Source organism: Trachypithecus francoisi, unplaced genomic scaffold, assembly GCF_009764315.1.
Source record: "Trachypithecus francoisi isolate TF-2019V2 unplaced genomic scaffold, Tfra_2.0 Lachesis_group21, whole genome shotgun sequence".
Lineage (NCBI taxonomy): Eukaryota > Metazoa > Chordata > Mammalia > Primates > Cercopithecidae > Trachypithecus > Trachypithecus francoisi.
In genome coordinates, this window is record NW_022681467.1 from 55,750,979 (window position 1) to 55,763,114 (window position 12,136).

Here is a 12,136-nt window from a genome sequence, read left to right on the forward strand (position 1 = left end):
AACTTGATGAAAAAAATCAAAAAAACTTTAAAGTAACTAATACTTAATACAATGAATAAAAGCCTAGTATACCTGACTACGAATCTCTTAACAGGGTTTAAACAGTAAAGAAAAAAATGCATAAAGACAGGCAAAAGCACCTTTTAGAAATTATACCGACTAACATAACTTAAGCATTACCATTATATAATATTTATAACCTTAATAAAATCTGCCATCCTTGCTATTAAAGTACAACTTCATTAATAACAAATGTTCACACTACAACCTGATCACTAAACAGGTTTGGCTGTGAACTACATACATGTTGAATAGATGATTAACACTTACACTTTACCTAAATATACAGTATCTTAATCTCTAAAACTTAATACAAAAATATCCAAGCATAAATTATGCATGAATCAATGCATAATTCTTTTCAATGTAAAAGTTAGGTATAAGGAATCAGCATCTTTAATACTTTATAAATATTCTTAACATAGCTTTTGCAAACATCTATTGAATATATGAAAGGACACTTTAAACTATTCTTGACTATTTCATAAAAACATGTAAGCTTTGTCATTGCTAAAAACATAGCACTGAATACCTATAAGTAAACAAAAAGTGATTTTCAGAATTCAAATACTTTTGGTCTAGGACTACATACCTGGAGATCTGGTCTTATTGGCATTTTGACTTCATTAAAAAAAAGCAAGACAAAATAAACACCTATAAAAGAAAATATATATTTTCTGTATCTCACAATCTGTTTCATGTGTTTAACAGTTTAAATATCTTACACACATAAATAAGCATGTTATTTATACCAAAGGCAATATTGTTTAACTTCCTCACTAAACATTTACCTGTTTATAAAATTACATATTTGAATATGATCAAAGAATTTTCCAGAGAAAAGCCTGAATATCATTTACTCAAGCTCTTCCTTTTTATAGATTACTTAAATTAATGTCAAATATCTTGCCAAAAGGTCAGAAAGCTAGTAAAAGAATAACCTGGATCTCCCATTCCAGTGATTCCCTGCTATACTTGTTCCACCTTTGAGAACAAGGAAAAAAAAAAAAACTCTTGAATTAATGTGTACATGAAATTTGGACTATTAATATTCAAGAAGGGATATACAGATATGCTAACAATGAACAGGATCAAAATATGAAGGAAAAGAGTGAGGAAAAGATAACCCAAACAGATTTCATATATCCACGAGAGTGTTCAGGAAAGAAAGAACCCCCAATTTCTGGTTGAATGCTGAAATTAAGGTGAGGACCTCACTTTCCCAAAGTTATCTGGATCCTTAAAGACCATGGGGTGCAAATATAAATAACTGCCACAAATTAATATATTGCAATATGGCTAACAGAAAGTATCTACCAGGTTCTAAAGAGAGATTCCATGCTTATGAAAACAGGACCAAAAATAGATTAAATCACTTCAAACAATCCTATCTGGTGTATTTCTGACAAGGATCGAAGATAGAGGTCATTTATTCTCCCTGCCATGAACACCTAAGGAATTAACATTATTTTGGTCAAGAAAATGCAAATCATTGCTGTAGTCATCCTCAAAGCTCTGTATCCCTATTTTGTTTTGTAGAATATGCGTAATTATTTGCCTGCCTTTTTTGGAGCAAAGTACTAAAGGTCATTCTGAGAGGAACCATGTGCCTGATAGTATTATTCATTTATAAATAATAAAGTCCGATGATGTTTTTACCATCTCATTTTAATAATTATGGAAATTTTTTAAAAAAAAATATTGTATGTTACAAGACTCCATGTCTACAAAAAAATTTTTTTTTTAATTAGCTGGGTATGGTGGTGTGCGCCTGTAATCCCAGCTACTCTGGAGGCTGGGGTGAGAAATTGCTTGAGCCTAGAAGTTGGAGGTTACAGTGAGCTATGGCCACAACACAGTACTCTAGCCTGGGCAAGAGAGGGAGACTCTGTCTCTAAAATAAACAAAAAGAATGCACGTCATCATTTCCAAGGTAACCACTAAATGAGCAGTGAAAGAATACATAACTACTAAGCTAAGTGGGGGAGGGAGGCTGTAATGTTTTCATTTTAATCAATCCAGAGAGAGAGACAGAAAGAGAGAGACCCAGAACAAGAAGGAAAAACAGAAAACACAAAGTAAGGTGAAAGTAAAATATATTAAATACTCTAAAGAGGTAAGAATATGTCACCCTCCCAATATGCTGATCTGACATACTGACTATTTTAAATAGTCATTCTGACCTTACTTGTTTCCTAAAAGCAGGAAATGAAATTCCCATGTGAAAGATGTCCTCCCTATACCAAAAGGGAAGTAATCTTATAATCAAGGAGGGAAAGTTAAAAATCAAGAAAATCTGTACAACCAAACTTTGTTAAACCAACACATCTTCCTAGTCATTTCTCCACCCAATTAACTACCCTAGCCTAAAGCTTCTTTGCCTTATCTTATTTCACAACTTAACTATTCTTTGTCCAATTCAGTATATAACTGACTGACCCTAACTACTTCTTTGGGTCTTCATTTTCTTATGAGGGATCCTGTGTCATGTAAAACTTGTATTAAAGAAATTTGTGTGCTTTTCTCCAGTTGATCTGTCAATTCAACTCTAAAAGGGAAGAGGTAAGTTTTGCCTCCCCTACAACTCCAATTAAAAGTCAGATTGTCCTCAAAGGATCAATGCTTGAGGGATGGATACCCCATTCTCCATAATGTGCTCATTTAACATTGCATGCCTGTATCAAAACATCTCACATACTGTATTGACACCTACTATGTACCCACAAAAATTAAAAAGAAAAAAGTTGAACTGTCGGGTAGGTTAATCATTTTTAAAACTATATGCTGCCCAAAATTATACTTTTAAGAGATATACCTTAAATAAAGGGCTATAAAAAAGTTGGAAATAAAAAGAAAAGATATCTACCACATAAACATTAACCAAAAGAAAGCTAATAAAACTCTATTACTGTTGGATTTAACATAAAAGTCCAACACAGATGGAACTGAAAAGAGAATCCAGAAACAGACCTATACACATGACCTGATTTACAATAAAGGTAGAACACAAAGCAGTAAGGAAAGGGTAAGATAATCTTTACAATTAATCTATACTGTTCAACCGGATGTTCATAAGAAATACAACAAAACCTCACTACTTCATACCAACCATCTCATACCATACGCAAACACCATTTCCAGGTGGAACGAAAATTGAAAACAATTAAGTTTCTAGAACATATTAGAACATCTTCATGACCATGTAATAAGAAATAAGCAATAAGCAAGATTATAAAAAAACTAACTATAAAAGACAACTGCTAAGTTGGACAACCTTAAAATTAGAAACTATTGTTCAATGAGAATACATGGATACAGGGAGGGGAACAACACATACTGGGGCCTGGTGGGGCGGCAGGAGGGAGAGCATCAGGAAAAACAGTTAAGGCATGCATCAACATTTACAGGTTGACAGGTGCAGCAAACCACCATGACAAACATTTTCCTGTGTAACACAGCTGCACATCTTGCACATGTAGCCCAGAACTTAAAATAAAATAACCTATTGATTTTCTCAATCCATGAGCATGGGATTTAACAAAAGAAAGAACTCTGTTGGAAAACATCATTTAGAGAACAAGGCAGGCCACAGAGATGAAAATATTTATCTCTCATACATTATTCACTTGTGTGAATATTCACAACGGTTACTAAGTTATTTGGTTATCAGTTAATGTAAACATACTCTTGGAAATATGAACTGAACAAAAGGATCCTATTTTGGCACCACAGCCTATTTAATGTCATAGCCTCTGACCTTCCACCTTCAAAAGAGTCTATAACTCTGACTAGTTGCCTCACTTGTTAATGTATTGCCCTGGTAACAAGGTTATAATTAACATCTTTGATTCCTAAATGTTTTAAATACAGGTAAGATTTCTCCATCAAACAGAGGATTACTGGGACTACTACTTCTCCCAAATGCATGTAGGTACTATAATTGATTATCAATCTGTTAGAGTTCATTTTTTAAGAAAACCAGAAGTTCATGAGTGTTCATTTAGATTATGTGAAGCACACAATATGCCTGCTTTAAAACTTCACTAGTTTGTCAAAACCTCACAGAGAACTGTGGAAATAATAGCTCTGAATTTATGTTTGTCTATAGGCTCAGAATTCTTCCTAATCCCACCTCCTAGTATTAAGGAAATAAACTTCAGAAGCAACAAAAGCAGCTTCCATTCAGGAATCTGTTGGGATAGAGTCTGCAGCCAAAACAAATATGGATTGAAGAGGAACCTTCTCCTTTAAGACAGGTTTCATAAATCTGAGAAATTCCAAAAGGGATGGAATTTTGCCACCTGCTTCTGTAACAATAAGAAAAAGGTTTGCTCACAGCTATGTGTGGACTCCATGTCACTGTATTAATTTCCAGGGTTGCCTTAACGAAGTGCCACAAACTGGTTGGCTTAGAACAGCAGAAATTATCTCAGTGTGGAGACAAGATGTATGAAATAAAGGGGTCAGCTGGATCATACTGCCTCTGAAAAGTGCTAGAGGAAGCATCTTTCCTGTCTCCTTAAGCTTCTGGTAGCTGCCGACATTCCTTGACTTGTGGCAGCATAAATCCAGTCTCTGCCTCCTTTATCACATGGTATTCTTCCTTTTAATTTTCACCTTGTCTTCTATGCATAGCGGTATCCAAATTTCCCTTTTTTATAAATATATATCAGATTAGGGCCCACCCTAATAACTTAAATAACTTAACAAGTTAATAACTTAACTCTGTTAAATGCAAAAGACCCTATTTCCAGAAAAGGTTCCATTCTGAGATACTGGGAATTAGAATCTCACGTATCTTTTTAGGGGAACACAATTCAACCCATAACAGTCACTACATAAAGCCCAAACTTAATTCACTACTGGAATGCCAAAAACATGGGATTCAAAGAAGAAATCAAAGTTGAGGTTTTGAATGTACTGGATGGGGAAGGAAAACACGTCAAATACGAGCTAGTAACCAGGGCAGACCAGGTTACCTCTGCACATAAGGCAGCAAATGCCATCACAGGGTGACATAATCATAGAAACATTCCTCAAATGTAGTGCCAAAATTAGCCTCTTGCTGAAATATTTTCTCCATTTCAATTAAAGTGAAGCAAGTCAGATTCTGGATAACCAACAGAGATTGGTCTACTGGAAAGTTTTAAGAAAAGAAGACCATCATCTCAGGCTACTCTCTTCCCCTGCCCCCATACCACTGAGACAGCTCAATCAATCTTTGGCAGTGCTAAGTACTAGGTAATAGAAATTTTTTATTTTCTGAAATTACTGCAACAGGGACCAAGCATTGGCAATTTTCCTGTGTTGAAACAGGTCCAGTAATGTGCTAAGCATAATGTACTACTAATTTTTGAATGCCTTAAAAGATAATGTATACCAGAACTTTGGCATTGAACTAATATAGTTTCTGAGAACACATAACTGGTACTTCCTTTCCATGGAAGACAGCTCAAGCTACAGCTGATGAAAGAACTCCAACTCCACCAAAGAATCTGACAGCATCTGAACATAATAAGATTTGTTGAGAATGCGTATTTGGGACTTTAACTTAAAAATTTTGGCCTTTAGACTTTTAAATTCAGAAGCACACACAAAAAAAATGATTCTGGACATGTAAATCTTTCAGTCCTCCGTCTTGAACTTGTAAAGGGTTTTAATCTTTCAACCTTAATGTTCCCTGAGATGTTCAAAACAGAAGATCTTTATATTCAAATTTGTTGGCATTTTACTGCTGAAACATCTTTATGTATTGCCAAATACCTTTATTCAGTACAGTGCATCAAAGGCTCTACCACATATCTAGAGATAATTTGGAATGGGAAGTATAATAAACAATGACATTTCTGCCTTTCATTTATGATTAATTAAAATTAAAATTTAATTTTAATCTTCTGTTCTAACCCCAAAGTAGAATCTTCCACGGTCAACATCTAAAGTTCTTCCACAATCCAAAGAGAATACCCAAAAGAAGGTAATGGCCTCGTGAAGAAAGGAAAAGAACCATCCAGATAAATCTCCTCCAAAAAACAGGTTAATAATTAAGTGAACAAAAAGCTAGGAAATGTTAGAGAGGAAGAATACCTTTTCCCTACTCCCAGCTTCTGTAAGAAAGGCTGAGTATACTATTGGCCTCTCTCTATTCCTTTAACTTACGTGATGATCACCACAGAGGAGCTGGAAGTATTTGGTAACTTTGGGAAAGAAAATGAGCCAGGTTCAGCTCAACTCCACCCTTTTTTTCACATGAAAACTGAAAGAGGAGTTTCATGTTGTTTTCAGGTTTGTTCCTTCTGGAAGCTCTGCCCCTGTGAGAAAGTCAACATTTTGCTCATCCTTTTTCTATGGAGTCAATACAGTAAGCTTTCTCTTCCAGGGTGGAAGGTAAAAAATGCAGGGCTGGAAAGGTCTAACTCGATCATCTCGCAGTGCCTCGGGCAATAAGTTTGCTTAATTCTGGAGCTCAGTATTAGCAAATTCACTAGACCAACAACCTAAACTCACACCCATGAACCTAGCCAATATAGGACTAATGAAGGTTACTTTTTTTTCCTACTTGGTCAGAACCCAGGAAGAAAGAGGAATGCTGTTTGTCAGAGGACCTTTGAGAGATTCCAGCAAGGCTCAGCATAAATATCTATAGTATTCCTTTTTATATTAGCAATATCAGACAATTGAATTTTTTAATATAGAAAACTAAAATGAATAAATCTAACAAAAAAGGAAACATGATCTTTATGAAGATAATATACCAAAGACCTTAACAAGAGATACGAATACATGGAGTTGTTCCTATTCATTAATGGAAGGACTTAACATTATAAAACCATCAATGCTTCACTAAAATAAATATCTGAATTTTTAAACTTCAAAGCAATTCCAGTAAAAAACACAAAATAATAATTTGACAGATTTGGCCAATTCTTTTAAAATGTGTATGGAGGAATAATGCTGCTCTAATACTAAAATAACTTTTAAAATAGCAAAGAAAGATCACCTTATTTGATATTAAAACATATTACAAAATCACAAGAAATAACTATAAACAGTGAAGTATTAATAATGGAAAACAAATGATCAATAAAACAAAACAGAATTAAAATGCATAGTCAAGCATATGTTGGAAGTTCATATTTGAGTCAGATGGTTTTGCAAATCAGGGAAAGGTAAACTGGTCAATAAATGGTCTTGAAAAAGTGAATTGGCATGTGGAAAAAATAACATTAGAAATCTACTTTGCCATAAAAAAAAAAAAGGTCTAGATAAATTAACTACCTAAATGTACAAAGTAAATGTTTAAAAACTATTAGCAGAAAATAGATGAGGCTATCACTAAGATGTTCCAACACGAAAGAATTTAAAACAAAATGCACAAAACATAAAAAGTAATAGATTTTAACTTTTTATGCATCACTATAAAAGAAAGGCAGCATACTAGGAAGACATTTGCAATGGAATAAGAGACTAAGGATTAATATAAAAAGAATTATTATGAAGAACTTAACAAATCAAGGAGAAAAAAGCAATAACCCAACAGCAAAAATGGAAAATAAGAAGAGGTCATTCAGAAAATAAAACTCAACTGGCTAATAAAGAAATGAAAATGCTACCTCCAATGCTAAGTAAAACAACCAGTCCCCTCTCCACCATCCACCAGATTGGCAAAAACTAAAGAGACTGATACTACCAAGTCACAGTGGGAATAAAGGAAATTGGAAATCATGTATATATTTGATTTCCTGGTGGGAAGTAAATAACTGCACTTTGAAAAAGAGTTTGATAGCATTGGGTAAAAATGTAAACTGGAATACCATATGACACAGTAGTTCTACTTCAATTTTACACTTTAGAGAAACTCAAAAGTACAAAGGGAATATAAAAATATTTACTGAAGCATTTCTTCCAATATCAAGAAACTGAAACTGCCTGTGTCAGTGTGATGGGGGAGGAGGTAAATAAACATGAAATGTGGTGAGTGATGCAACTGAATTCAGTAGCTGAATATAATGAAGATCTGTATCTCAGAATACGGTGCATCTCAAACACAATATAACACACACAAAAAAAATGCAGAATGAGATAATAATTTATGTAAAACCTAAAATATACTTAATAAAGGCTTATACGACTGTTATTGATATGTGTGTGTCTGTGTAAGACCAGAGGGTACTTTATTAAAGAAGGATACAAATACTGGGCATATGAACATTGGATGATTTGCACAAGTAAAGAAAACAACCCTAGGGATAGGGAATCAAGTGGACCAAAAGACACACACACACAAAAAAAGAATTTTAATTGTTTAATTTTTTATTTAGAGGAGTGTAGTAAAGCATGGTGTCTGGACTGAGAATACAATGGATTAAATTAACTTAATTGTTTCCTAAGGTTCAACATACACTCATATATACCCTTTCAATCACCCCTACCATTAGGACAAAGCAAAAGGGGCCCTTGCTATGCGCTCTACATAGTGCAATCTCTTTCTCACTCTCTCTCTTATTATGGAGCACACAGGCATCTCTATGAGCTCAAAATCCAGGACTCAGCCGTACCCCCAGAAAGTCTATAACCATGAACACATTATTCATTCTCATAACTCTATCCTTCAGGCCCCTGAGAAACACTTCCTTTGCTTATGCCTATGAAAGAAGGGGACTGCAATTAATTACACTATTCTGCTTACTTTATGCATTCGAATTTTCCATAATAAAAAAACAATACTTAAAGAAGTCGGACAGTGTGAAGCCACAATTGAATATAAAGAAGGTTTCAGATTATGCTAATGCTAATATTTTAGTCTCTGCTTCAGAACAAAGATAGCATGTAAGCAAGTGCTTAGGTAAAAGAGATATTGTCAAATCTTTCCCCTGCAAAGCAAGAATACAGCTGATTCTTGCATAAGATACTTCTTAACAGTGCCAAATGCCCATCTTCTTCCTTCTCTTTTTATTCCAATTTGTGACTCTAGAAATACTAGCAAATTAGTGCACGGTATTTGCAACAGTAGCACACGGTGGCTGAGGAACATTTTGTAGTAGCAAGCAATCCATATTAACATATATGTAGATCTAGACATAAACTATGTGAACATGATATGGATTCTTTACAGTAGACAGTAAGCAAACACTAAAATAGTGAATAAATGTACTGTTATAAAATATTTAATATCATAATTATTCAAAAATAAGCAATTCCAGTGTTAAAATTTTAGGGAAACTATTCATTAATTACAATTCTATGAGAATTTTAATATTTAAGAATTTTTTTAAAGAAAAATACTTTTTATATCTATTTTGTTTGTGATATAAACCCAAATTTGATACATTTTGAGTATAACACATTCTGAGTAATTATAGTTTTAACCCTTAGATCATGGCTGTCAATAGCAAATAAGTAAAAATCTTCATTATGATTTTTAAAATAAAAATGAACTATATATAGTAACTTATGAATTATGTAAATATTTTATCACTTATTCAGAGATTACCAGTCCATCATCAGATATCCGTAATAAATGCATTCAGTTATCTTTGATACTTTTCAGGATTCAGTCATAAAAATAATAGCCTTGGCTGGTGGCTTATGACTGTAATGTTGGTGGCTAGCACTGTGGGAGGCCCAGGCAAGATGATTGCTTGAGTCCAGGAGCTCCAAACCAGCATGGGCAACATGGTGAGATCCTATTTCTACAAAAATAAAAGCCTGGCCTGGTGGCTCGCAGCTGTGGTCTAGCTAATAGGAGGCTGAAGTGGGAGGTCCAGGTTTCAGTGAGCCATGTTCACGCTACTGCATTCCCACCTCGGCGACAGAGCAAGACCCTGTCTCAATAATAATAATAGCCATACATCTATTTTTCTATTTTGATGCAGTGAAAGTGTGTTTGTGAAATTTGAGACTATATTATCTTACAATGTGAAAACTTGATTTAAAACTTTAAATACTTAAAATGTGTTGTCTCCATTTATACTCTTTCCCTAGGGCCAGCAACTGTTGAGGCAGGCTTGCCCATTAGCTTATGCTTTATCTGTTTTCACAACTAAAGCAATTTGAAGCAGTGTATTTTACAAAGTGCCCTGAGACATTAATTACAGCACAGAAAAAAGTACAAAGAGGCACATAAAGCTAACAAGATGGTTTTAGTTTCTAATCTACTTTTTCATGAAGTCAGTCGGGGAAAAACAAACCAAGGAAAGCAAACTGAATAATCCAGTTACACACACATACACACACGCCTCAAAGTTGAATGTATACAGGCCACAATAGTGTCAAAAGCACAGCACTATCCACAATATCAAACAAGTTAACATTTGCAAATGAAAGAGAAAGCTAACTCTAAAAAGAAACAAAAGTTACACACTTATTTTTCCAGCCTCATGAGGAAACAATCTAAAAGATCTTTAGGAACTACTACTATGTAACAGAACGACTTCGGAAACCGAGAACAGAATAATAATGTTTCAAGAGAAGCGAGGACTTACGTGTCAGGTAAGCAGGTTTTGAGGCCCCGTTTACCGAACTGGGGGATTGGTTAGCGAGCAACACAAAAAACTAGTAAGAGGATAACTGTGTATCTGCAGGCAGATAAAGTGGTTACGGTTAAAAACAATAACAAACAAAACAATTTGGCAGATGGGGGAGGTAAAGATTTTCCCCCAAAGGAAAAATTGCTGAATGAACGCAAGCAGGAGTGGATTATTCAAAGTCCCCTCTGCCATGGTAACCAACACAGCTAAGGTGTCCAAAAAGACATTAAAGGCGAATGAAGGGGAGGGAAAGCGTCCTCCTCCTCCCATCATGACTAAAATAAAAATGTAGGCCGGGCGAGGTGGTTCACACCTGTAATCCCAGCACTTTGTGAGGCGGAGGCAGGTGGATGACCTGAGGTCAGGAGTTCGAGACCAGCTGGGCCAACATGGAGAAACCCCATCTCTACTAAACACACAAAATCAGCCGGGCGTGGTGGCGCGCCCAGTAGTCCCAGTTACTCCGGAGGCTGAAGCAGGAGAATGGCTTGAACCCGGGAGGCGGAGGCTGCCCCGACCCGAGATCGCGCCACTGCACTCCAGCCTGGGTGACAGAGCGAGACTCCGTCTCAAGCAAACAAAAACAAGAAAAAAGGAGACGTCACCGCGTTGGCAGATGCTGGGCCCGCCTGGGGCCTAGTCCAGGAGAGGCCGCACGTGGAGCCACGTGTCACGCACTGAGCCGCTCCGGGCGCGCCAGGCCCAGCGGCGCGGAGGGACCCGCGGCCTCACAGCTGCGAGGAGAGGCCGCAGGTGGAGGCGGCGGGAGGGAGAGAGAGAGAAGGGACTGACGGCGCGAGGGAGGCAGAGCGGAGAAGAGGAGAAGGGACGGCCGCGCGGGGCGGGAGGGGCGTTGCGCGCGCACTCCCTTTTCCCCAAGTGGAACTGGCAGTGGCAACAAGGAGGCCGAAGGCTAAGTCCCTGCTCCCGTCGCCCGCCCGGTGACCCCTTTTTCCAAGGGTCACCCCCGAACCAACACAGCACACGCACACCCTAGACGCGCCCCAGGCTGCAGCGCCAACCCCCTCAACTCTGGTGCCCCGGAGGCAGGCGAGGAGCCGCCCCCAGGGGGCTCCCGGCGCCACCGCTTCTCCCTCAGCCGCCTCGGGCCGGCGACACGCGCAGCCCCAGGCCCGCTCCCCGCTCGCCAGCCGCCCCGCCCCGCCCCGCGCCTCAGCCACCGTGACAGAGTCGCCAACGCGCGGGGCGGCTCCCAGCGCCCATGTCCTATCCCCGAGGCCGAGGCTGGCGAGGCAGGTGCTGATGGGGAGCCTCGCGCCTGCACCAACAGGATCCTGCACCAAAGGGATCCCGCCCAGGGCCGGCGCCCACCCGAGCCACCCTCGCCGCGAACTCTGCACGGCCCACGCCCCGGCGCCTCCCCTCCGCCCCGTGGCCTTAGAACCGCGCCCCCTCTCCCTCGGCAGCTTCCACAACGGCTCCACCTCAACCGTCCGAAGCTTCTCGCCTGCCGGCTTGGAAGACCAAGCCGAAGCCCGCACCCTCCCTCCGTGCCCCGCCGTCGGGGAAGCCCACCCGGACACTCTGCT

General features: G+C 38.2%; 1 protein-coding gene across 2 annotated transcripts in view; it reads right to left on the minus strand.

Moving 5' to 3' along the window:
* Window positions 1–12,136, minus strand: part of SYCP2 (synaptonemal complex protein 2) — a 69,952-nt gene that overhangs the window by 57,530 nt on the left and 286 nt on the right. For both annotated transcript variants that reach the window (XM_033186943.1, XM_033186942.1), the window contains exon 2: window positions 653–714. In XM_033186943.1, coding sequence (XP_033042834.1) covers window positions 653–676 — 24 coding nt within the window. In that variant the 5' untranslated portion in view covers window positions 677–714. The remainder of the gene's footprint in view (window positions 1–652; window positions 715–12,136) is intronic.